Source organism: Ovis aries, chromosome 21 (assembly GCF_016772045.2).
Source record: "Ovis aries strain OAR_USU_Benz2616 breed Rambouillet chromosome 21, ARS-UI_Ramb_v3.0, whole genome shotgun sequence".
Classification (NCBI taxonomy): Eukaryota; Metazoa; Chordata; class Mammalia; order Artiodactyla; family Bovidae; genus Ovis; species Ovis aries.
In genome coordinates this window covers 5,705,328-5,731,834 of record NC_056074.1, presented here as the reverse complement: position 1 = coordinate 5,731,834, position 26,507 = coordinate 5,705,328, and the positions used below count along the sequence as shown (strand labels likewise).

General features: G+C 37.5%; 1 protein-coding gene across 3 annotated transcripts in view; it reads right to left on the bottom strand.

The window, feature by feature from the left end:
• The window catches only part of NOX4 (NADPH oxidase 4), a 185,104-nt gene that overhangs the window by 90,380 nt on the left and 68,217 nt on the right, over window positions 1–26,507 (bottom strand). For all 3 annotated transcript variants that reach the window (XM_060404224.1, XM_012101598.4, XM_027959403.3), the window contains 3 exons: window positions 17,585–17,801; window positions 14,658–14,822; window positions 14,478–14,540 (listed from right to left, as the gene is read on the bottom strand). In XM_060404224.1, the coding sequence (XP_060260207.1) occupies window positions 14,478–14,540; window positions 14,658–14,822; window positions 17,585–17,801 (445 nt within the window). The remainder of the gene's footprint in view (window positions 1–14,477; window positions 14,541–14,657; window positions 14,823–17,584; window positions 17,802–26,507) is intronic.

Sequence of the window (26,507 nt, the reverse complement as noted above, 5' to 3'; positions counted from 1 at the left end):
TTCAACTTAAGTAACCTGGACAACTGAGCTGGTATTAACTGAAGTAGGAGAAGATAAATAAAGATTAGTTCAATTTTAGAAATGTTAACTCATGATGCCTGTTAGACACCCAAATGGAAGTTCCTTGTAGACAACTGAATATAGGTTCTTGAATTTCAGAGGTGGGGCCTGGGCTGGAGATATAAATTTGGAAGATGATAGTATACAGATACATCAAAATTAGATAAGACCATTAAAGAAATGAATCTAGCTGGAGAGGAAAAGAAATTCAAGGAATGGACACTGGAATGTTCTTATATTTAGAGGTCATGGGATGATGAGGAACAGCAAAAAACAAAAGAAAACTGAGTAAAAGTACCCGGAAACCTAGAACACAAACCAGGTGAGTGAATATCCTGGAAGCAAAATGAAAGCAGTGTGTCAGTAAAGAAGTGATCAGCTGGGCCAAATGGTGCTGAAAGGTCAATCCAGTTGAGGACTGGGAAATGACCCTTGGACCTAGAAATAACATGGGCACCATTGACCTCAATGTTTAAGTTGAGTGGTATGGGCAAAAGTTGATGGATTTAAGAGAATAAGAGGAGAAGAATTAAAGAAGTGAGAAATGGGGCAGTAGCTGAAAGGAGATCTGAAGTCAAGAAAGGATCTTATCAATCATTTTTTCTTTGATACCTAAGTAAAAGGAAGCACTCAAAAATACCAACTGAATAAATCAAGTTTAATATTAAACAACAGGTTTGCTCTGAATACACTGACCTATTTGAGTTCATATATCATGCAGGCTCATATCAGGCACCGAAAGAATATTTTCTCCAGGAAAAAAGTCAAACTAGAGCAATTAGATAATGTCAACTTTTCAGAGAATTCGGATACCCTGTTAAGTTTCCTGAACACTAGTGACCTTTTGGAGCAATTCCTATCACCGTGCCTGCTCTATGTTTAAGACACACTGTTGCCTTGCTAATCTATCATCTATCTCAGCTGAGTTTCTAATGTATCTAAGCATAAGATTTGTTAAACCCTAGAGAAAAGCAAATTTTAAGAGTCAAATAGATGAGACCAAGACCCAAGATCAAAACAACCAACGAAGACTTTCTGGTTTTATCTTAATCCATGGAGTAAAATAAATAATAATAATAAAAATAGTTTGCCAGTCTTAAGAAATCCATGGCCATTCTTGTCTGGTTTTCACTGAAAATGGGAAAGACTAAACCCAAGTGACTGGATGAAAGATGAAAAACAAAAAGCAGAAAAATGATGGGAAATGCAGGCATGCTATGTAAAAGTACAGACAATAACAAACTAACAACTAGACTTTCCTGTGACTCATGGAAAAATATGTGAAATCAGGTTATTCAAGCTTCAAAATAATGAATCATACAACTTAGAATACAGATGTCAGGAAAGCACATGTGTAATTTTGGATAAAAAAAATAATGAAAGGATATAGAGATATTATGAAAACTTTAATCACTTACTACTATAAAAATCATATTCTGTATTATTTGAGAATTCACATAAAGTTAATAATAATATCTACCTCAGTTAAATACTAAGAGATATTACACTCAGTAGTAAGCAATAGGTTTCATGCTTTCTTAAGTTTGAGCTTTTTAAAACTATCTCTGATTTATGCTTCAAATTAGATGAGAGCATTCCTTAATGCATTTGTTTTGGTAGAAAATCCAAACTTTGGTAATTACAGAGAACAGCTAGAAAACGCTTAAAAGATCAACCAGTTGGTCAAAAATAAAATGAGAATTCTACCCAAGATTTTAAGCCAATAAAGACTGCACAATGGAGAAGAACCAGAAAACTTGAATTTTGACTTCAACTTTGTCATCAATTGTGATACTTTGGTTTCTTTGATTCTTTAAATAATTTATGCTTTAGGTACCTCTTCCCCGACAGCAGAACAAGTCAATCTGCTGTTTGGACTACACATTTTTAAAGTTCAAGAACTTTCAATAAACTAGAATTTATACGTGTCTCAAGTTTAAGTTTTGAAAATAGAATTATCTCACAAAAGGTATATTTTAATACATAAATTTAAATATATATATCTGCTAGTCACTCAGTTGTGTCCTACTCTTTGTGACCCTATGGATTGTAGCCCACCAGGCTCCTCTGTCCATGGAATTCTCCAGACAAGAATACTGAAGTGGGCTGCCATTTCCTTCTTCAGAGGATCTTCCTGAGCCAGGGATCAAGTGCGGGTCTCCTGCGTGGCTCCAATACTTTGGCCCCCTGATGTGAAGATCCAATTCATTGGATAAGACCCTCACACAGGGAAAGACTGAAGGCAGAGGAGAAGAGGGTGACAGAGGATGAGATGGTTGGATGGCATCACCGACTCAATGGACATGGGTGTGGGCAGACACTGAGAGATGGTGAGGGATGGGGAGGCCTGGCGTGCTGCAGTTCATGGAGTTGCAGAGAGCTGTACATGACTTGGCACTTGAACAACAACAACATCTAAGTGTCACGTATAGTGGAAACTGCTGCACTGTTCAGGTCCTCCTCCCTTCTCCCTTTGGCCAGTTTTCAGGATTTAAACTTTCATCTCCCCTATCTCCTAGCTGCTAAAAAGTGTTGCCTGCTGAGTTCACCTCTGAGACTCTCCCAAGGAATCACCATTCACAGCAGCAAGCTTCTCCACCCATGTCTAAGCATCATATCCAAGGACTGTAATTTGGGAGTATAAGGATTTGTCCTCCTGACTTCAAGAAAGGACAGTTCAGGACTATCATTTCCTCCTGCCCCCAGAGCTCCTGTGTGACCTGCTGAGGCCTCTGTCGCATCTATATCACAGCTGAACTTTTATCTTGCCTCTTCTGTCCCTCACTCCTTATCACATGTGGACCTGTGCCTGTGTGCACTCTAAGTTACCCAAGTCATGTCCAAATCTTTGCAACTCCAAGGACTATAGCGTAACAGGCTCCTCTGTCCATGGGATTTTCCAGGTAAGAATACTGGAGTGGCTTGGCATGACCTCCTTCAGAGAATCTTCCTGACCCAGCGATAGAACCCATGTGTCTTATGCCCCCTGCATTGCTAGGCAGGATCTTTACTACTAGCGCCACCTAGGAAGCTCTTGATCTAAGCACACTCCCTGACAAATTTCTGGCATGCAAATCTCTACTCCCAATCTGTTTTCCTGGAAGCCCAACCTGAAACATCCAATCCTAAGGGCTAGTAAACCACAAGAGGCACCACCAGTCTTTCAAATGACTGTTTCTAAACCACTCTGTGGTCATAGCTCAATCAGTTATTTCATGATGGAGAAAGAAGCAAAAAAAAAAAAAAACAAAAAAACCAATTTAATTCCATTTTGATTGGTCAGTCATTATCAGAAAAAAAAATCATAACAATTTCTAACTGACTGAGAACTTACTGTGTACCAAGCACCACACTTAGCACTTGGTTAAATCTTTTAAATTCATATTCAGAGCTATATTGTTGTTCAGTCACTGAGTCATGTCCAACACTTTGAGACCCCATGAACTGCAGCAAAACAGGTTTCCCCTGTCATTCACTATCTCCCAGAGTTTGCTCATACTCATGTCTATTGAGGAGGTGATGTCATCCAATCATCTCATCCTCTGTCATCCCCTTCTCCTCCCATTTTCAATCTTTCTGAGCATCAGGATCTTTTCAAATGAGTCAGCTCTTCTCATCAGGTGGCCAAAGTCTTGGAGTTTCAGCTTCAGCATCAGTCCTTTCAATGAATACTCAAGACTGATTTCCTTCAGGATGGACTGGTTGGATCTCCCAGCAGTCCAAAGGACTCTCAAGAGTCTCCTCCAACACCACAGTTCAAAGCATCAATTCTTTGGCACTCAGCCTTCTTTTTGGTCCAACTCTCACATCCATAAATGACTACTGGAAAAACCATAGTTTTGACTAGACAGACCTTTATTGGTAAAGTAATGTCTCTGCTTTTTAATATGCTGTCTAGGTTTGTCATAGCTTTCCTTCCAAGGAGCAAGCGTCTTCTAATTTCTTGGCTGTAGTCACTGTCTGCAGTAATTTTGGAGCCCAAGAAAATAAAGTCTGTCACTGTTTCCATTGTTCCCCCATTTATTTGCCAAGAAGTGATGTGACTAGATGCCATGATCTTAGTTTTTTGAATGCTGAGCTCCAGTTATTATTATTATCCATGTTTTGTAAAGAAGTAAACAGAGGATAAGTGTGTTAATTATCTTGTCCAAGATCATAGGATTAGTAAGTGGTGCATCTAATCCAAGTTGTTCAGAATTCCAAAATCTATGGTCTACACAACACACTCTGATCTCCATCAACTTTAGTCACCAAACATGTGCCTGCTGGTTGTACCCTGAGAGAAGGCAAGTGCTGTAGCAAAAAACAATCACAACATTCTGAAAAGACTGACCAAATTAGCATGCCTTCTTTATGTAGCAAAGTCAATGTCAAGTATAAGAAATGATGAAGCACTTTAAGTAATGAAAACTCTAATCTTTGGGTTTCTATTAAACTGGTGCTCAAAACTTAGCTTTATTTTGACTGAAATTATGAAAAATACTACAGTGCTTCTGTACCTTATCTTTGCACCAACTTTTTCCCATTTTCAGTTGTAAAAGCATAATCTCCATCTCTATGAAGCCTTAAAAAACCTTCTAGAATTAACACCCAAAAAGATGTCCTCTTCATCATAGGGGATTAGAATGCAAAAGTAAGAAGCCAAGAGTTACCTGGAGTAACAGGAAAATTTGGCCTTGGAGTACAAAATGAAGCAAGTCAAAGGCTAACAGAGTTTTGCCAAAAGAATGAGCTGGTCATAGCAAACACTCTCTTCCAACAACACAAGAGAAGACTCTACACTTGGACATCACCACATGGTCAATATTGAAATCAGACTGATTTTATTCTTTGCAGCCAAAGATGGAGAAGCTCTATACAGTCAGCAGAAACAAGAATGGGATCTGACTATGGCTCAGATCATGAATTCCTGATTGCCAAATTCAGACTTAAATTGAAGAAAGTAGGGAAAACCACTAGACCATTCAGGTATGACCTAAATCAAATCCCTTATGATTACACAGCAGAAGTGACAGATTCAAGGGATTAGATCTGATAGATAGATTGCTTGAAGAACTATGGACGGAGGTTCGTGACATTGTACAGGAGGCAGTGATCAAAACCACCCCCAAGAAAAAGAAATGCAAAAAGGTAAAATGGTTCTCTGAGGAGGCCTTACAAAGAGCTGAGAAAAGAAGAGAAGCAAAAGGCAAAGGAGAAAAGAAAGATATACCCATTAGAATGCAGAGTTCCAAAGAATAGCAAGGAGAGATAAGAAAGCCTTCTTCAGCAATCAATGCAAAGAAATAGAGGAAAACAATAAAATGGGAAAGACTAGAGATCTCTTCAGGAAAATTAGAGATACCAAGGGAACATTTCATGCAAAGATGGGCTCGATAAAGGACAGAAACAGTATGGACCTAAGAAAAGCAGAAGATATTAAGAAGAGGTGGCAAGAATACATGGAAGAACTGTACAAAAAAGATCTTAATAACCCAGATAATCATGATGGTGTGATCACTCACCTAGAGCCACACATCCTGGAATATGAAGTCAAGTGGGCCTTAGAAAGCATCACTACAAGCAAAGCTAGTGGAGGTGATGGAATTCCAGTTGAGCTATTTCAAATCCTAAAAGATGATGCTGTGAAAGTGCTGCACCCAATATACCAGCAAGTTTGGAAAACTCAGCAGTGGCCACAGGACTGGAAAAGAGCAGTTTTCATTCCAATCCCAAAGAAAGGCAATGCCAAAGAAAGCTCAAACTACCGCACAATTGCCCTCATCTCACACACTAGTAAAGTAATGCTCAAAATTTTCCAAGCCAGGCTTCAACAGTATATGAACCTTGAACTTCCAGATGTTCAAGCTGGATTTAGAAAACTTAGAGGAACCAGAGATCAAATTTCAACATCCACTGATCATTGAAAAAGCAAGAGAGTTTCAGGAAAACATCTACTTTTGCTTTGTTGACTATGCCAAAGCCTTTGACTGTGTGGATCACAACAAAATGTGGAAAATTCTTAAAGAGATGAGAATACTAGACCACCTGACCTGCCTCCTCAGAAATCTGTATGCAAGTAGAGAAGCAATAGTTAGAAATGGACATGGAAAAACAGACTGTTCCAAATTGGGAAAGGAGTACATCAAGGCTGTCTACTGTCACCTTGCTTATTTAACTTATATGCAGAGTACATCATGAGAAATTCCAGGCTGGATGAAGCGCAAGCTGGAATCAAGATTGCTGGGGAAAATATCAATATCCTCAGATATACAGATGACACCACCCTTAGGGCAGATGACACCACCCTTATGGCAGAAAGTGAAGAAGGACTAAAGAGTCTCTTGATGAAAGTGCAAGAGGAGAGTGAAAAAGTTGGCTTAAAACTCAACATTCAGAAAATTAAGGTCATGGCATCTGGTCCCATCATGTTATGGCAAATAGAAGGGGAAACAATGGAAACAGTGACAGACTTTATTTTGGGGGGCTCCAAAATCACTGCAGATTGTGTGAATGCAGACATGAAATTAAAAGACACTTGCTCCTTGGAAGAAAAACTACCACCAACCTAGATAGCATATTAAAAAGCAGAGACATTACTTTGCCAACAAAGATCCATCTAGTCAAAGCTGTGGTTTTTCCAGTAGTCATTTACGGATGGGAGAGTTAAACTATAAAGAGAACTATAAAGAGAGTGCCAAAGGAATGATGCTTTAAAACTGTGGTGGTGGAGAAGACTCTTGAGAGTCCCTTGGACTGCAAGGAGATCCAACCAGTCCATCCTGAAAGAAATCAGTCCTGAATATTCATTGGAACAACCGATGTTGAAGCTGAAACTCCAATACTTTGGCCACTTGATGTGAAGAACTGACACACTGGAAAAGACTCTGATGCTGGGAAAGATTGAAGGTAGCAGGAGAAGGGGATGACAGAGGCTGAGATTGTTTGATGACATCACCGACACAATGTACATGAGTTTGAGTAGGTTCCAGGAGTTGGTGATGGACAGGGAGGCCTGCATGCTGCAGTCTATGGGGTCGCTAAGAGTCAGACATGACTGAGCAACTAAAGTGAACTGAATTGAATCTCCATTTTAAAAATTAGATGAAATCCACGCAACTTGAATTTGTGACCAATGTATATTTTATATATTTGTATTTTCCTTATATTGGCACACCATATTAAAGTAAGTATTAGACTTTTCTAGCAGGAGAATTTACTTGACTTTCAACTTTCCACAATATTAGAAGAGCTGAGTAGTGCAGACAATGTAAAACTTTCAATTGCATATTTCTCCTGAAAATACATTTTTATAGTTTCAGTAAATTTCTCTTTAAAATAATCATTATTGTTTGTTGACTCCAACATGTATGTCCTAAAGCAACAGGATTTTTAGAAATAAGAATGCACTGAACATGGCCATGAGTGAGACAGGAGCCAGCCAGGGTGGAATAGCTGGCAACACACCTTTCAGACAGGCAGGTCTGTGTTTCTGCCTTGCGTGCGTCACCAATCAATTCTGTTATTTGATATCTTCGAGTCACATTATTTTCTGCATCATATAGAGTTAACAATACACATCTTTGGAATTGTAGAAGAATTAAATAACGTAATGTTTTCAAAGTTTAAGAAGGAACCTCTTAGGCATTTAATTAGTAGGTACTGTTATCCTTGACAAAGACAAGATGTGTATAAAATTTTAGTGGGGTTTGGCATATGGGAAGTCACTTTGTTTTGCTTTATTTTAAAGGAACCCATAAAGGAACTAGCCAGTGAAAATGCTTGAAAGGCATTCATTTTACATGTAAGTGTCAAACAGAAGTAATTGTACAAAAGAAGGAAATGGCAGGAAAAGACAATAAATTAACATAATAGCATAATGTAAAACTTAGCCCAGAAATGTTTTTGCTTTACTCAAATTCATTTCCAGGAAGCAAGATGATTTACAGCTTTTCTTTTTTATGAAAACAGAAACTCCCTTAGGGGATAGTATGAGTGAGCCAGCTAGCAAAACTCCAAATCTGGGAGGGCTATAAGTCATTTCCTAAGCCGACACAAAATGCATTGTACACAGATGGTCTGATGAAAAGAATCTTCCTACGCCTTGAAAATTCTTTTGGAAGCCAAGTTTTGTTGCAATTTAAAATATCTATAAGATTTAACTATTTTTAAAACAATCAAATCTTAAATTGATGTTTAATAGGGCATAATCAAGACATATTTTAAAAAACCCCGATGTTTAAAACAAGGATGGATGTGAACATAAAACATACTTGCAAAGACAAGATCTATTTTGACCTACAGGTTGCAAGGAAAACCTAAAGATACTGAGAGCATTTGGCAAATGTTGTTCAGTCACTCAGTCATGTCCAATTTTTTGTGACACCATGGACTGCAGCATACCAGGCTTCCCTGTCCTTCAGCATCTCCTGGAGTTTCTTCAAAGTGATGTTCACTGAGTTGGTATGCCATCCAACCTTCTCATCCTCTGTCGCCCCCTTCTCCTGCCTTCAGTCTTTCCAAGCATCAAGGTCTTTTCCAATGGGTTAGCTCGTCTCATCAAGTGGCCAAAGTATTGGAGCTTTGCCTTCAGCATCAGTCTTTACAGTGAATATTCAAGTTTGATTTCCTTTAGGACTGACTGGTTTGATCTCCTTGCTGCCCAAGGGACTCTCAAAAGTCTTCTCCAGCACCACAGTTCAAAGTGTCAAATTACCAACAGAAATTAGGAACAAGTAGTTTTCCATTGGTAGCCCTGAGAATGGGGCAGTAGAAATGAAAAATGACCTGCTGGCTCTGATCGGATGTTCTCAGGAAACTGTTTGCATTTGTCTTTGGTGGTTCTTCCTCAGCCACCTCTGTCACACGTACATTTCCCGGCCCTTTTCGTAGCTAAATAGTCATTATGACCTTAAAGATTAGACTCAGAATCTGACTGGATGCTGGCTCTTTGACTGAGAGTCATGTCAGCCAAAGGATTTCTTGCTTCTCCTTCAGTTCAGTTCAGTTCAGTCACTTAGTCATGTCCGACTCTTTGCGACCCCATGAATCGCAGCACGCCAGGCCTCCCTGTCCATCACCAACTCCCGGAGTTCACTCAGACTCACGCCCATTGAGTCCATGATGCCATCCAGCCATCTCATCCTCTGTCATCCCCTTTTCCTCCTGCCCTCAATCCCTCTCAGCATCAGAGTCTTTTCCAATGAGCCAACTCTTTGCATGAGGTGGCCAAAGTACTGGAGCTTCAGCTTTAGCATCATTCCCTCCAAAGAAATCCCAGGGTTGATCTTTAAAATGGACTGGTTGGATCTCCTTGCAGTCCAGGGGACTCTCAAGAGTCTTCTTCAACACCACAGTTCAAAAGCATCAATTCTTCAGCACTCAGCTTTCTTCACAGTTCAACTCTCAGATCCACACATGACCACTGGAAAAATCATAGCCTTGACTATGACGGACTTTTGTTGGCAAAGTAATGTCTCTGCTTTTCAATATGCTTCTCCTTAATTCCTCTTTTTCTTTTCTCTGCCTTTATCTTTCAAGTAAGAGATGGGAGGACAAGATAATCCATCTTTTAAATATTTCTCAAGGTAAGTCCCAAACACTGACTAGATATTAAGTGTTTTTCACTCTTTCAACAGATATATATTGTGTTACTCTGTGTACCAGACACTGAACTATGAATGTATCCTTCAAAAGGCTCCTGAATGTTACGGTCCAGGAGGAAATGTTAGTCAGTCAGTTGTGTCTGATTCTTTGCTACCCCATGGACGGTAGCTTGCCAGGGTCCTCTGTCTGAGGGATTCTCTAGGCAAGAATATTGTTGTTGGTTGCCATGCCCTTCTCCAGGGGATCTTCCTAACCCAGGGATTGAACTTGGGTCTCCTGTCTTGCAGGCAGATTCTTTAGCATCTGAGAGACAGGCATTAAACAAATAATTTAATGGCACTAATTGACGAAGAGAATATGCAGTGTCTTATAAGAGGAAAAGGTCAAAAGAACGTGTGGTATTTGGGGTGTGAATAAATGGAAGGAACAATAATTGGTTCCCAGGGCAAAGAGATTAGTTTAGACAGAGAACTTGGAGTGAGAAAGTAAAAATGGGTTAAAAAAATGGGTGAGTAAAATTTAATGGGACTATTTCTTAAAGAATGTTTGAAAACCATTAACAGAGTAAAAGACATTGTGAATTTTTAAGTGATATATAGTAAGCACTATTTTCCAAACTATTTTAGGTCATTTTCCCCTTGTTTTTCTTAGGGAATCTTCAGAGAACCATGTTCCTTTAAGAGAACCGAAGAAGTAGAAGCAGCAGAAAGAATAAGGAAAAATCTTGTCTTAATTGAAGAAAGTAAGAGAGAAGAAAAACTATGCTGGGAACAGAATCCCAGGCATCCACCCTTTTCACCTCATCCAACACATTCTGATGGAGAAGGAAATGGAAACCCACTCCAATATTCTTGTCTGGGAAATCCTGTGGATAGAGGAGCCTGGTGAGCTATAGTCCATGGGGACAGAAAGAGTCGGACAGGACTGAGCAGCTGAACAATAACAACAAAATTTTGAATCTTTTAGTCATATTTCTATACCTTGGGATTTCAAGGCTTCCTCATCCTTCACTATCTCCCAAATAGGGTTTGCTCAAATTCATATCCATTGAGTTGGTGGTGCTACCCAACCATCTCATCCTCTGCCGCTCTCTTCTCCTCCAGCCTTCAATCTTTCCCAGTATTGGGGTCTTTTCCAATGAGTCAGTTCTTCGCAACAAGTGGCCAAAGTATTGAAGTTTCAGCTTCAGCTGAATGAATATTCCAATGAATATTCAGGACTGATTTCCTTTAGGATGGACTGGTTGGATCTCCTTGCAGTCCAAGGGACTCTCAAGAGTCTTTTCTAGCACCACAGTTTGAAGGCATCAATTCTTCGGCGCTCAGTTTTCTATATGGTCCAACTCTCACATCCATACATGACTACTGGAAAAACCATAGCTTTGACTATGTGGACCTTTGTCAGCAAAGTGAGGTCTCTGCTTTTTAATATGCTGTCTAGGTTTGTCATAGCTTTTCTTCCAAAGAGAAAGTATCTTTTCAATTTCATGGCTGCAGTCACCATTGGCAATGATTTTGGAGATCAACAAAAGAAAATCTGTCACTGTTTCTACTTTTCCCCCTTCTACTTGCCATGAAGTGATGGGACCATATGCCAAGATCTTCATTTTTCAAATGCTGAATTTTAAGCCAACTCTCCTGTTTCACACTCATGAAGGGCCTCTTCAGTTCCTCTTCATTGTCTGCCATTAGAGAGGTATCATATCTGAGGTTGTTGATATTTCTCCCAGCAATCTTGATTCCAGAGTGTGATTCATCCAGTCCAGTTTTTTTCATGATGCACTCTGAATATAAGTTAAATAAATAGGGTGACAATAGGCTGTCTTTTCACCTTGCTTATATTTTCCTTTGTTGTGCAGAAGCTTTTAATTTTAATTAGATCCCATTTGTTTATTTTTGCTTTTATTTCCAGAATTCTGGGAGGTGGATCATAGAGGATCCTGCTGTGATTTATGTCAGAGAGTGTTTTGCCTATGTTCTCCTCTAAGAGTTTTATAGTTTCTGGTCTTACATTTAGATCTTTAATCCATTTTGAGTTTATTTTCATGTGCAGTGTTAGAAAGTGATCTAGTTTCATTCTTTTACAAATGGTTGACCATTTTTCCCAGCACCACTTGTTAAAGAGATTGTCTTTACTCCATTGTATATTCTTGCCTCCTTTGTCAAAGATAAGGTGTCCATATGTGTGTGGATTTATCTCTGGGCTTTCTATTTTGTTCCATTGATCTATATTTCTGTCTTTGTGCCAGTACCATACTGTCTTGATGACTGTGACTTTGTAGTAGAGCCTGAAGTCAGGCAAGTTGATTCCTCCAGTTCCATTCTTCTTTCTCAAGATTGCTTTGGCTATTCGAGGTTTTTGGTATTTCCATACAAATCTTGAAATTATTTGTTCTAGTTCTGTGAAAAATGTGGCTGGTAGCTTGATAGGGATTGCATTGAATTCGTAAATTGCTTTGGGTAGTATACTCATTTTCACTATACTGATTCTTCCGATCCATGAACATGGTCTATTTCTCCATCTATTAGTGTCCTCTTTGATTTCTTTCATCAGTGTTTTATAGTTTTCTATATATAGGTCTTTAGTTTATTTTAAATAGCTCAGCTGGAATTCCATTACTTCCACTAGTTTCGTGCACAGTAATGCTTCCTAAGGTCCACTTGCCTTCACACTCCATGATGTATGGTTCTAGGTGAGTGATCACACCATCATGGTTATCCAGGTCATTAAGACCTTTCTGTATAGTTCTTCTGTGTACTCTTGCCACCTCTACTTAATACCTTTTGCTTCTGTTAGGTCCTTATCATTTCTGTCCTTTATCATGCCCATCCTTGCATGAAATGTTCCCTTGATATCTCCAGTTTTCTGGAAGAGATCTCTAAAAAGAGAAAGTCTTTCCCATTCTGTCGTTTTCCTCAATTTCTTTGCATTGTTCTTATAAGAAGGCTTTCTTATCTCTCCTTCTATTCTCTGGGACTGTTTTCAGTTTGGTATACTTTTCCTTTACTTCCTTGCCTTTCGCTTCTCTTCTTTCCTCATCTAATTGTTAAGACTCCTCAGACAACCACTTTGTCTTTTTGCATTTCTTTTTCTTTGGGATGGTTTTAGTCACTGCCTCCTGTTCAATATTATGAACTTCCATCCATAGTTCTTCAGATGCTGTCTACCACATCTAACCCCTTGAATCTACTCATATCCACTGTATAATCATAAGGGATTGGATAAATAACTCCTGCTTTTTCTTTAAACATTTGACACTTTCTCTCGGTTTGTGTTATTCCTTAAATACAAATGTCTCTGGTCTAGCCATCTTCACAAGTATGTGCCCTCAAGGGGAAAATTCACACTGCAAATAAAAATTATAATACTTGCTAACATATGCTTGATACTTTTCACATTCCAGATTGTGTTCTACGTGCTTTATTTGTAGTAGTTCATTTGAACTCATAAGGTGTGTGTGAATAGCTACTGTTTTTATAATAATATTACACTAAGAAATGAATGTACAAAAAAGATGAAGTAACTTGGCCAAGGTTTCCAAGTTTTCAACTTGAATAATACATCACATTTAACAGCAGTTCCAATAGGAGCTTTCCAGGTCATGCTAGTGATAAAGAACTGTCTGCCAATGCAAGAGACATAAGAGACACAAGTTCTATCCTGGGTTGGGCAGATCTCCTGGAGAGGGCATGGTAACCCACTCCAGTATTCTTGCCTGGAAAATCCCATGGACAGAGGTACCTGGAGGGCTACAGTCCATGGGGTCACAAAGAGCTGGACACGACTGAAGCAACCTGCAAACAACACAGCCAATTCCAGGAGAACTCCATCTCTAAACCTTAGCACGTCAACATGCTGTTTTTCTGGACCTCCCCCCATAATTTGTTCAATTGTGGCCCCAGTCTCAGTTACTTTTGTTAGAAACTGAATAAAATCTTAACCTCCATCATCAATGGAAAATATTAAATAAATTACACTGTGTTTGTACTGTGACATATAGTGATTAAAAATAATGAGGCATTTACAAATACAGTAAGATGGAAAGTTGTCCATGACCTATTGGTGAGTGAAAAAAGAAAACTTTAAAACAAAGGATCCAGCAAATGAATGGCAGACACCTATATATGCCAAAGAATGTAAGGAAATATCTGTAAGACTATTTGTCAAACTCAAGAACAGGACTTGGGAGTGGGGTAATAAGGAAGAGTTATGACGTGATCCTATATGCTTCTGAATTATTTACTTTTTTCATAATGGGTTCATGCTATTTGCATAAGGCAAAAAATAACATTAGGGAATGGGCTAACAATATTTGATGATACCATGATTCAGCTAGATTTTACTGCATTATTTGTTCTATTTTATTTTTCTGACTTTATTTTCCTTTTCCTTCTCCATACATAGCCTAGATGCCAACTACACTGAGCTTTTTCTTTTCTAAACATTTTCTTATGCTTCCATCTCAACCCACAGTACTCTAGTTCCTTAAATTTAATTTCTCTAAAGAAAATCATGCACATTTTATAATTTGGTACATATTTTATAAAAATAAGAGCCCAAATATTCAGGAAATTTTCTGCATTTTGAATCAAAAATATTTTATAAATTAAACATAATATTTCCTAAAGTTTAAATTTTTAGAAAATAATTAATAGTTACAAAGTTTCTGTCTAGGTAATTATATTTCTTGTAAAAAGATGGTTTACTCAAACATTAAGGATATTGTGACAGCCCTGAATGATTTTTAGAATGAGGTGGAGTGCACACACACACACAAAGAGAAAGATTCATTTCATTCTAAACATTAGAAAATCAAAAAACAAGTTTCTTACCATTGTGAGAGTAAATGGATGGTTTTCTAATGCAGACACACTGGGGCAATGTAGAATAATATACTAGAAAACAACAAACAACTTTTAAATGACCAAGAAAGAAGTTCAAATATCTTAATAATGCTAATTTTGAAAAAAACAGAATAAGGGTATTTTAAAAGTTGCTGGACATTGACTCACCTGGCCAGGTCTTGCTTTAAAATTTTCTTTGACCATTCGGATTTCCATGACATCTGATGGATGACTTGTGACTGAGATGATGGTGACTGGCTTATTGCTCCGGATACACCTGTAAAGCCTTTCAGCACAATATAGGCACAAAGGTCCAGAAATCCAAAGCCAGGTCTAATGGAGAATTTTTGAAATACACTTTAAGAAATACTTGTGTTATAGGACTCTTTATATCCTGCCTCACTGCTTATTTGACACATTACAGTAATAATACAGCAATGATAATTTAATCTGTATTTGAAATAACAAAGTGTAAAGAAAAATGAGTAAAAAGCAACAGATGCTCACTGCAACTTATTGAAATAAGAGTAAAGTATAAAATAGAAGGGAAAGTAATGTCAGGACCCTACCCTATCCTATAATATTATAAATACTGAGTTGTTATATCAGTTTATTGAATGCTTGATATTATCTGCTTGGGGCTGTGCTAAAATACATTATGTGCATTTTTTAATATTCACAATAACTCTTTGAAGCAATTATGGTCAGCCTTAATTTTCTGATGAGGAGAAGAAGAATACAAAACCAAATTATCTTGCCACTATCAAGGGTATAACTACCGTTAACAGGTAGTTTATTGTTTCATATATCCATCTGGGCCCACAAGAAATATAAGTTGCATATATACAATATCTTTCTCTAAAAGAAGAAAGAGAAGTAAATCTGGAGTATTTTAGTAAAAAATGTACCAGTCCAATATTTGTTTAAAAAAATGAGAACCCTGGGTATTTTTAATGCGCACAATATGCACATATAATACACATATACAAAACGAATAACCAATGTGAAATATGAATATGTACATATTTTTAAACATGGGCATACCACATGTGTCGTCCACAATTTACTTTTACATAATATAATATGAACAGAAGATACTATTTAGAATTTGGAAACCATAACTATTTTGCATGTATGCTGGAGGCATAACCCTGATCCCAGGATAACTGCATAGCCTGTGTGGTCAACCTTTCTCCTACAACCACACACTTTATCTCCCTCAACACTTTGAGGTCCCCAACCCAAATGTATTTTCATGGTCACCTTTTAAAACCTAATCTATAGAGTTATTCCAGAAGGTCCTTCCTTCCATGCAAATCATGCCTGCTCCTCACATTTGTTGGGTTGGCCATAAAGTTTATTCAGATTTTTGCATTCCCATCTTATAGAAAAACCCAAATGAATTTTTTGGCCAACCCAACAGTTAGGAACTGTGTGCAGAGTAAGCATCACAGGACAAACTCTGCAACTTTGGGATGGTCGCTTAGCCTCTGGGCATCACACAAGTAAAGTGGGACTCACAATACCTGCCTTCCCTAACCTAAAGGATTGTGTGAAGCCAGAAAAGCTCTGAAGATTGTAAGGCTTAAAATAAATCTAGGGGATTGTTACTAATAAGAAAACAAGACTAACACACTCATTCCAAAGGCATCTACAAATCACTATCTTTTGACTCCACTTTCTTCTTAAAACAGACATTCAATTTCACTATTTCCCGATTTTCATTTGGTACAGACACAAAAAAGAATTCATTTGAATCAGTTCTGATGAGATGGATGAAACTGGAGCCGATTATACAGAGTGAAGTAAGCCAGAAAGAAAAACACCAATACAGTATACTAACACATATATATGGAATTTAGGAAGATGGCAATGACGACCCTGTATGCAAGACAGGGAAAGAGACACAGATGTGTATAACGGACCTTTGGACTCAGAGGGAGAGGGGGAGGGTGGGATGATTTGGGAGAATGACATTCTAACATGTATACTATCATGTAAGAATTGAATCGCCAGTCTATGTCTGACGCAGGATACAGCATGCTTGGGGCTGGTGCATGGGGATGACCCAGAGAGATGTTATGGGAGGGAGGTGGGAGGGGTTTCATGTTTGGGAACGCATGTAAGAATTAAAGATATTAAAATTTAAAAAAAATTAAAAAAAAAACAAACAAACAAAATACAGGGTGTAATATCCATGTAGGCAGCTCCCACACCTCAAGCGAAGATTATGACTCTTATCAAACTACTAGTTGGCTATGTAGGGAAGAAGTTTTCTAAGAGCAAGATAATTTGATTTTGTAATCTTCTCCTACATGTTAGTTTATAGAGGTTGGTCAGAGTATATTTACATATTTAAGCCGCAATTTCCTCATCAGAAAATTAAGGCTGACAATAATTGCTTCAAAGAGTTATTGTGAATATTTAAAAAATGCATATAATGTCTTTTAGCACAGCCCCAAGAAGATAATATCAAGCATTCAATAAACTGATATAACAACTCAGTATTTATAATATTATACATAATATTATACCATAATAATATTATACCATAATTTCCTCATCAGAAAATTAAGGATGATGGTAATTGCTTCAAAGAGTTCTCATGAATATTAAAAAAGCATACAATATATTTTAGCACAGCCCCTAGCAGATGATACTAAGCATTCAATAAATTTATTTTACAGCTTAGTGTTATACATAATATTATACTATACTATAATAATTATTAGTAGTAATACTAGATTTTTCACTATTATTTTTCTTATTCAACCTACTTTTCTCAATGCATAAGGAATGTATCTTTGCCACCATTCTTACGGCAAGCACCAGTGCCACAATTTGCAAAGATCATATGATGAATTAAACAGGAATTTTCTATATTCTGTAATATCATAGGTCTATCTCATTGAACGGTAGGCTGCCTATTATATAACAATACATACGAATCTGCTACTGAAACAGCCTGAAACATTCTCTTCTGTAGGAATAATTGCCTTATTACCTTTAAAAACACGTTTAAATGTAATGTTGATCAATTTTTTATGGGAACATGGACTTTGCAGAGATCAATAAAGACATAGGACTAATCTGACCTGTGGAAAATTAGCTTGGAACCTGGGCTCTTCCATACAAATCTTCACAAATGTGTTCTGGGTAAGTTCATCAGGCTTTGAAAATCCTCCAGGAAAAGATTCATGAAAATGATCTGAGAGATGCTCTGGTAAATGAGTATTCTGGAAGTGCGTTCCATTAAGATTAATGCAGCCAGGAGGGTGGGTATCTAAATTAGTTTGATACTTCAGCAGCCCTCTAAAATTCATAAAAAAATAAAAACAAAGAGATAAAAAGGAAATTGAAATCAGAGGCACAGTATAATAAAATAACCTTTTTTCTTGTTGACTTCCACTACCATTTATTCAAGAAGTGCTTCTCATATATCTTATATAACAGTAATTGAGAAATCTTAAAAATCTTAGCAAATTCATTACAATAGAACTAAATTTAAAAATTTGGCCCTCCCCCAAGATATGCCATAAATACATGGTAGGGAAGAGGCATGCAATCTTTCCAAATATTATTGAATTTGACAGCTTTTATTTCAAGTCTATTAAGCATTTATACAATCACATAGAAGTTTTCACTTCAATAAACACTATAATATGAGTACTTTCACCATAGTTTCAAACACAAATGGAAAAGTACAGGGTTCATATTTGATTTGGCTAAGACGAGACACAATAACCTGGCTGATTCACAGAGAAATGTTAAACAAACACAATAACAGAAACTGGAAATATGCATCTCCTATGGTCTGAAAAAAATTAATACACTTCATCAGACCCTAAACCTGTTTACTTTTCAATTTCTCCATAAACAAGAACCACAGAAAAGCCTCACAATAATGAATCAGGAAGGAAAACATAAAACCCTAAAATCCCACTCTGATTATTTCATATTTTGTGAGATTTAAGATAAGTCTTCAACTTTCTCTGTTCTGTATTTTTTATCAAAAGGAGTTAAGTAAGATCTACTTCATAGGGATAGTGCATCAAATATATTTATATGAGTTTTTTTTTCTTTTGCATAAGTAAATCTTGAAGAAAAAACTAAGACTTTGAAAAGCATTGAAATATTTATTTTGATTTTGAAAGTATTAAAATTTTAGTTTCCAAAATTATTTTTCTTGGTTGGCTAAGAGTGTTTTAAAATTAACCTTCATGCTAACCCTAACCCTAAACCTTCATGTTTTAAATTACCCAAATAATTTTAGTATATTTAAAAAGTACATCTTTAAGTTTACCACAGCTACAATAATTATATAAATGATTTTCACAAAGATAATCTCTTAAAACAACAAAGACTATAACAAGAATAATGGTATGAAATAGATCTAACATATGAAAGTTAGGAAAGCAATGACTAAGTCAGTCTTTGGTGGAATGTACCATCTACTCAACTTGATCATTCTCTCATTTTCTCCTTATGCTTATGTTCAATTCCTTTTCACTCCTCACTTTATTTTACTTTCTTCCCATAACTAATCATCAGAGAATACATAGTACATGTAATGAGCTTCTAAGTAGTGAATTACATTACATAAAATCCAGGGTAGGCCACACACACATTTTTTTGAAGTAATGTAAATATGGTCTAAGTATGGAAGAAATGCACAGATACTGTACAAGTATGAGAGAAGTATGTAATTCTTTATAAAGTTCTAGTCACATAATACAATTGCTGTGCCATTCTACTTAGAAAATCTGATACTTTGGTACAGCTTTGATTATAAATAATGAGTTACCCAAACTTGCTGCTCCTATTGACTACCCTGAGGGTAGTGACTGACAGGTGGACAGGCCAAAAATCTGGAGCAGGTTTTCTATTGGCCATAAATTGAACAAACTGGCATAATGAAATTGGCATGAGCCTACGTGGTACTACCGAGTTCAAATACTCAAACATGGCTCCTAACCCTTCAGAATCTTAAGATCCAGTTTAGAAGATATCTTTAGAGAAGCTAAACATAACTCAGACCACAGGTGATGATTTGAGTGGAGTGATTTAATGACAGCTTAGTAACGTATAGTAAGTATGAGATCCAGTCCAAAGCAATTTATATTCATTTCATATTATCCTCACAACAACTACTGTAAATAGGAATAACTATTTATCAATTAAGAAACTATTTTAACAGATTAAGTAATATCGCAGCAAGTAAGTGGCAGAGCCAAGATTTGAACCCAGGTTTGACTCAAATTCTATGCTCTTCACCTCTTACTATACAGCATGCTAACTCACTGGATCACTAGATCTTCAAAACTTTCACTTGAAAAAGATAAAGGATGGACAGATCAATATTTACTAAGAAACTATGTCAGAAAATTTGTAAACATCTATTTCCTACTTGAGTTTCTCTGGTGGCTCGCTCAGTGGCAAAGAACCCGCCTGCCAATGCAGGAGACACGGGTCATATCTCTGGGTTGGGAGGATCCCTTGAAGGAAATGGAAACTCACTCCAGTATTCTTGCTTGGAGAATCCCATGAACAGAGGAGCCTGGTGGGCTAAAGTTCACAGGGTCGCAAAAGAGTCAGACACGACTTAGTGACTAAATAACTAACATAACTAAATAACTAAACAATAACAATGAATTTCCCGCTTAAACTTCAAAGTAACATACAAGGTGTTTTTATTCCCATTTTACAGATGAGAAACCCATATTGTGTAGGTCAGAGATTCAGTCAGTAGTAGTCAAAGCATGGGGCTTCCCTGGTGGCTCAGATGGTAAAGACTCCTTCTGCAATGCAAGAGACCTGGGTTCAATTCCTGGGTTAGGAGGATCCCTTGGAGAAAGGAATGGCATCGTATTCAAAAACTTGACCTCCCTCATTCCAAAAACCTATGTCATGCAAAGCAAATAAGTTGGTTAAAGAAGGAGACATCAAAGAAAGGAGTTCAATATGAGCAAAAGCCTGGAAATTAGGTCAGATAGAGTGTGGTGTGTCTGTGTGTGTGTAAGAGACAGAGAGAGAGTGAGAGAGAAAGAGAGAGAGAAGGGGCTGCTGAACATCAGGCAAGGGAATGTAATTTATTCCTTCTCCTAAATCATAACAGCATTCAGGTTGAACATTACCCCACGTACAAATGGTCCTTATTAGGATAAATGTTGTTGCCATGGAGTACAAATCTTCAGTTCAGTTCAGTTCAGTCTCTCAGTTGTGTCCGACTCTTTGCTACCCCATGAACTGCAGCACGCCAGGCCTCCCTGTCCATCACCAACTCCTGGAGTCCACCCAAACCCATGTCCATTGAGTCAGTGATGCCATCCAACCATTTCATCTTCTGTCTTCCCTTTCTCCTCCTGCCCTCAATCTTTCCCAGCATTACAAATCTTCAGGCCAGTCCAATCAAATAAACAATGTTGTTCCTGGTATATAAAGTAGCACAAAATTTTCTAAAACCCCTTTTAATTTGGAGAGCTTTTATGTTATTTTAAGCTGTTCTCAAGTTTAATGGCATAGGTTGCCTATGTCTATGCCCATTAAAGTGGTATTTTCTTTGTCTCAGAATATAATTATTGCCATTGAAGGAACACGTACTAAAGAGAAAAGATCTACAGACAGACAATGATAAACAAACAAAAATTACCATTCATCAGAAAAAAAAATTAAGCACAGAATCTTGGGGTTTTTGTATAAACACTATGTGTTAGTCAGTCAGAGATATCTAACTCTTTGTGATCCCATGGACTGTAGCCCACCAGGCTCCTCTGTCCATGGAATTCTCCAGGCAAGAATTCTGGGGTACCCATTCCCTTTTCCAGGGCACCTTCCTGATCCAGGGATTGAACCTGGATCTCCTGCATTGCAGGCAGATTCTTTACCCTCTGAGCCACCAAGGAAGCCCTTTGTATAAATTAGGTGGTAAAGATACTGAGGCGATCAAAAGGTAGGACACTGGCAGGTTTTGAACTTAGTTTTAAAAGGAGAAGTAGTACATGCCAGACCGGTGCTTGCTGCTTTAATCTATTTAATCTATTTCCGCAAACTTCATAATACATGAGTGTGGTAAAGATTGGTGGCCTTGAAGGAAATTCAAGAAAGAGGGAATATAGATATACATATAGCTAACTCACTTTGCTGTACAGCAGAAACTAACATAACATTGTAAAGTAGCTATACTCCAATAAAAATTAGAATAAAAAAAGATCAGTTTCCTCATCTTAGAATGAGCGAAAACATTCAGAGCCGTTAGGTAATCTGCCCAAGACCACACTGTCAGTCAGTGGTCAAGTCAGACAAAGGCCATGCTCTTCCCATGGACCAGGCTTGCTCTCCCTGCAGAATTTCCATTCTACTTATGAACAATATTCTAAAATCAAAGGCCTAAGTATGCAATGAATACAACTATATGGCTCAGCATGACTGTATATATCTAGAAAAGGAAGTAGTATATTTCTAGCTAGCCAATAATTGTATGTTATTTTTAAAGTGCAATGAAATGCAATAAACTTACCTTTTCATTGTATTAGTGAAAACTAGGAGTGTTCATTTTTTTGGTACTAGTGCAGAACTATGGGATAGTGCAGAGAGCTAAGGAAGTTGGTGATGGGCAGGGAAGCCTGGCGTGCTGCAGTCCATGGGGTCACAGAGAGTTGGACACAACCGAGCCACTGAACTGAACCGAAGTGCAGAACTGCTTAGAACATGCAATCTTAAATAAAATATCTCTTTAAAAATATATTTCAAGCCCCTAAAATAGTAATGCACATTAAATATAGACATTGGATTGATAGATAAATTCAAATATCATCTTTTAATCCAGTTACTTCACTGTGACAACATTCGTTAAAACTGAGTTCAATATGTGGTCTCGATGATTTATTTGAATCCCTAGTATCTATATGTATTTCAGCAGACCTAATATACCTGCCTTTTTTTAGAGTTCAGTGCAATAACAAAGCTCATTTGAAGTAATGCTTTAAAAAATGCACAGCTCTCCTTTCTACCTGCCAAATAATCCTGATCTTCCTCATTGCCCTACATCCCCACTGAGATATACCTCTTTCACACTGATTATTATTTAAGTTTTGGAACTGATTAATTTAAATGATATAGCCTCTGCCTTCAAGAAGCTTACAGTTTAGTGTACTGCCATCCAAAATAATTTTATGTGATGGTGGAAATTATCTAAATCTGTGTTGTCCAGCCATGGGCTACATGTAGCTGTTGAAATGTGGTAGTACAGGCAAAAATTGAATTTATCATATTATTTCACTTTAATTAATCTAAACTGAATAGCCATGCCACAAATTTAATGGGTATAATTAGATATGAAAGCAAGAACAGCAACAAAAACCCCAAATCAGTAATGCTATATAGATGTGTAAGTATGTGAAGTCGCTCAGTTGTGTCCAACTCTTTGTGACCTCGTGGACTGTAGCCTACCAGGCTTCTCCATCCATGGGATTCTGCAGGCAAGAATACTGGAGTGAGTTACCATTTCCTTCTCCAAGGGATCTTCCCAAGCCAGAGATCGAACCCATGTCTCCTGCATTGGAGGCAGACGCTTTAACCTCTGAGCCACCAGGGAAGATGCTAATATAGATGTGTAATGACCTCTAAAGAGTATACAGAGATGATGAACTCTGATTATGACATTCTGGAAAGGGCTTTGTGGGATAAGCAACTGAAGGATATGGAGATCCCAATGTTACAGGAGAGGGAAATGGAATTCCAGTATGAGAGATTACAATGAACAAAATACACTGTTTATTCCCAAACTAGTAGAAGGGTTAATATCTTGTGCATTATATATTCCCCTTATAACCATACTCACTGCCAATCTCTTCAACTCTCCAGCAAGTTTCTTCCATGTTTTGAGTTTTCAATGTATTTCTAGTGAATTAATTTTTTGAAGCAAATAATAACTACATAATTTTTTAAATATGGCAAGTGCATTTAAAAGTTAAAAGTAACATTCTTATATTGTTGTATCTCTCAAAATTAAATGAAAAATCATTTGAAAATGAAAAAGGAAAGAAAAAGATGTTAGTCAATTGGAAGCAGAAAGTCTTGCCAAGTTAAGACAGTGATACAGTCGGGGATGGAGGTACACAGACTGTGGGAATAAGAATGCTTATTACTAATTTTTTTCAAGTATTATGTTTCAAAAGAGATTTGAAGTATCTGTGGGAATGTCTAGTGTTCCTCAATCAGGAGAAATCAAGGATTTTATGGTGTATCAAAATATGTGGTTGTGGACAGTATTGTTTTTGCACTCATAAGGATTTCAAGATGCACTCAACAGCGTTTCCACGAAACAGGTTTCCTTCTATTTCTCCATTTTGCCTCAAGAAATACTTCAGTTATATTATTAAGTTTTTAATGCCTTGTTGTGACAGAGTCATTGAAAGTAATATGGTACACAGAATAAATCTTACCAGATTAAAACACAGAACTCACAAGAACATTTTCTGGTAAAAGTTAAATACAACAAAACACCATGCCTCCCAAAAGGAGTGTCACAAAATCATCTCGACTTTAATTGCAAGTTACAAATTTCTAACAAAGGCAGTGTAGCTTATGAGACCTTTATGCTTTTAGTGATTTTAATCCTTTTTTTAAAGTAGAGGAAAAAGTCCCAAAAGGAATCTATCTTTTACCTAGTATTCTATAACATACAAAATGCTCCTTTTCTTTATAGAAAACAATATAATACCTAATTACTGGCCATTCCTTTCACTTTGCTTCAAGTACAAAAAAACAAAAAGCTTAAGAAAATAACAAAATACACCCAAATTCAATATTTCAAAACCCACTGGAATTCACCGGATTCTGTGGAATCTACTAGAATGTACACTACTTAAGATCAAAGATTTGTCTTGTGTTTAAAACAGGGCCTGTAATTCGTAATGTGTTAATAAATATTCATTGAATGGATTAATAAATTCTAGAAGTATATAAACAATTTTTGCGGCGTCTGTTGAAACATTTGATTAAGGAGTCATCCGGTTTTAACAGAGAAGTTAGTTTGAACTCATTCTGACTTCAGTAAAGATGTCTAGACTGTCACAAATGGCATTTAATAAAATAAACCATGTGTGCACATTCACCTTTGCAGGGAACAGCACTAAATTAGTGTGCAGCTAAGACTATCCCTCTTCACCCTTGAGTACTGTGAAGTCCAACCTGAGATCTCAGTCCTGCCCTGAACTGAGTCCATCCTAACCTAAGTCATCAAGAAAGTCAAGCCTATCTCAGCATCCTCTGAAAGTAGAGCGTTTTTCTAAGCTAAGGACTCAGTATACCTCAGGGAGACTATAAACATCTGGATATTCACCCAACCAAATCTTCTATTCTCGGCCTTTGTCTGCTCTAGCCAGCTTCTTGCTAGAAACTTGCCTTTGCATTCTTTCCTGGGCTCCTGCTTTGGATGCCTGAATGTATTTGCATCCTTCAGCTTGACCGGAGCAACATAATGGATGTATGACCCGTGTGGTCTCACAGGCTCCTACTCTTAGAGCGGCTGCTGTTGCTAAGTCAATTCAGTCATGTCCAACTCTGTGCAACTCCATAGATGGCAGACCACCAGGCTCCCCTGTCCCTGGGATTCTCCAGGCAAGAACACTGGAGTGGGTTGCCATTTCCTTCTCCAATGCATGAAAGTGAAAAGTGAAAGTGAAGTCACTCAGTCATGTCCGACTCTTAGGGACCCCACAGACTGCAGCCTACCAGGGTTCTCCCGTCCATGGGATTTTCCAGGCAAGAGTACTGAAGTGGGGTGCCATTGCCTTCTCCAACTCTTAGAGACACATTGTAACTGATTAAGTGCTCTGTTGCCATCATCTTCAAATGCTTAACAATTTATTATCAAGGGGCCCTGCATTTTCATTTTGTAGTAAGCCCTGGAATTAAGTATCCTGCCAGGGACTCTGTGTGGCTGGCAAAACAAAGCCTTGGAATCTAAGGACCTAGGATCAAGATTCAAACTTTCCTTAAGTGTGCAAAGTAAAATAGGTCATTCTAATAACCTTCCTCAGCTGAAAGAAAGATAGTACCTGTTATCCTCTACTTAACAGGTTTATAAAGGAAAGGGCTTTGATCTCTTGGGAAGGAAAAAATATGTAAGCATCCAATATTTGTTACTATTTCCTCTGCTCTCAGGATTTACTAAAATGGCAGTGTGGGATAAAAGGATTATTCCACATTTCAGAAAAACACTGATATACTGGAAATATTTCTTATAACAAACTTAGCCCTTATTCCTTCTCCTTCCTCCCCAACCTTCTTACCCTGTACCTCCAGCCAGAACCATTTGTTATTATAAATAAGGCCCCAGGAAAAAACCTAGGTTAAAATTACATGAGAAAGTATTAGGTCTGAAGTTCAGGATTTCTATCCTCAAAATGGGGAGAAAGTAAACTCACAGTTTAGAAGATTAAAAATTCATTAATAAGTGTAGCTTGTAGCATAAATTGAGCTTCCCTGGTGGCTCAGTGGTAAAGAATCCACCTGCCAGTGTTGGAGATGTGGGTTTGACCCCTCGGTCAGGAAAATCCCCTGGGGAAGGGCACGGCAACCCACTGCAGTATTCTTGTCTGGAGAATCCCATGGACAGAGGAGCCTGGCAGGATACAGTTCAGGGTTCGCAAAGAGTCAGACACAACTGAGCATGCATGCACGCACGCACAAACACACACACACACACACACACACACAGTAAAAATCCATATATGTACATGAAAATGTCTTGTATATATTACTTACATCTATCTATGTATGTGGCAAACTTATGACAGAAAACACCCCATAATCTCAGTTCCCACACCTACCTGTCTTTCAGGATAAAATAACAAATGTAAATAAATCACAAGAATTTAGGGATTATTACATAAAAAATCATTTTTACCTAAGAATGAAAATAAATCCTATGAATAGGAAATTAGAAATGAGAAAAATACACGCATATCTACAGGTCATAGTTGTATAGAACACTATATTTATTAACATATGGAA